Source organism: Opisthorchis viverrini (genome assembly GCF_000715545.1).
Source record: "Opisthorchis viverrini unplaced genomic scaffold opera_v5_456, whole genome shotgun sequence".
NCBI classification, from domain to species: domain Eukaryota; kingdom Metazoa; phylum Platyhelminthes; class Trematoda; order Opisthorchiida; family Opisthorchiidae; genus Opisthorchis; species Opisthorchis viverrini.
This window is the reverse complement of record NW_008752112.1, coordinates 231,462-232,400: the sequence shown is the minus strand read 5'-3', so window position 1 is coordinate 232,400 and position 939 is coordinate 231,462. Positions and strand designations below refer to the sequence as shown.

The following is a 939-nucleotide window of genomic DNA, read 5'->3' as shown; positions in this document are numbered from 1 at the left end:
ACTAAGGGATTACAGGAGTTGCGGAGTCTGTAGCGAGGTTGTAAGTTTATGCTTGGTGTAGCCTCTGCTATAAAGGCGTTCTTTTCCATCAAACGGTGTAAGTGAGCTGGATTCAATTTTAACCGTCTGAGCCATGGTGGTTCGAGGCCTAGGATTTGACAACGGGGCGGTAAAAGAAGTACAGGAGTATCTGAGGCCGACATCTGCAATCGCTGTGGGGTGGGTAATAGGGTTTCCATTACTTGTGTAAACATCCGCCGGGAGAGAGCAGCGGCAGGATGTTATACAGGATTTTGTGGAGGAGAAGCTTAGGCCAGAGTCGTTCGACCAGCGAGTCAGTGAATCTTATTCTTGCTTAATCTGGTGAAAGGCAGGGGTTTTTGCAGGGGTGGGGAATATGTACGCAATTTTTATATCGTCCGCGAAGAGGAAGGCCTTGCCGCGGGATATGGCGCCGAAGACTTCATTAATGTACAGTAAGAAAAGGTTGGAGCCTAGTAATCTTCCTTGGATGACTCTGCTAGTGATCGATTGTGGAGATGATTGTATGTCCTCGATTTGCGTTATTTGCCCCCTGTCTGATAAATAGGGGCGAACCATTGAAATAAGATTTCCGTGATTCCAACGGTGCTAAGTTTGTGTAGCAGGGAGGCGTGGGGTCATGGTCGAAGGCTTTTGGATGTCCAGATATGCTGTTACAAGGAGCATCCAGCGTAAGTGAGGCTGGCAGCCATTTACGGAACTAAGAGATAGGAATCCGTACTGTTGATTATCTATGGCGTTTGTAGCTAGCAGAAACCTGATTAACGGAGCTTTGACCAGACGATCGGGGATTCGCATTAAAAGAGGGGTATGGTAGATCCCTCTGTATTTGGAAGCAGTTAGCCTAAATCCGGATTTAAAATGGGGACAAACAACATATTGTTTGCATTGAGAGGG

At 47.0% G+C, this 939-nt stretch overlaps 1 protein-coding gene across 1 annotated transcript in view; it reads right to left on the bottom strand.

Annotated features, from left to right (window-relative positions):
- Nucleotides 1-630: 630 nt before the first annotated feature.
- Nucleotides 631-939, bottom strand: part of T265_15363 (hypothetical protein) — a gene marked incomplete at both ends in the record, with an annotated part of 8,106 nt that continues 7,797 nt past the window's right edge. The window contains 1 exon segment of the mRNA XM_009177743.1: nt 631-886. Within this exon segment, the coding sequence (XP_009176007.1) occupies nt 631-886 (256 nt within the window).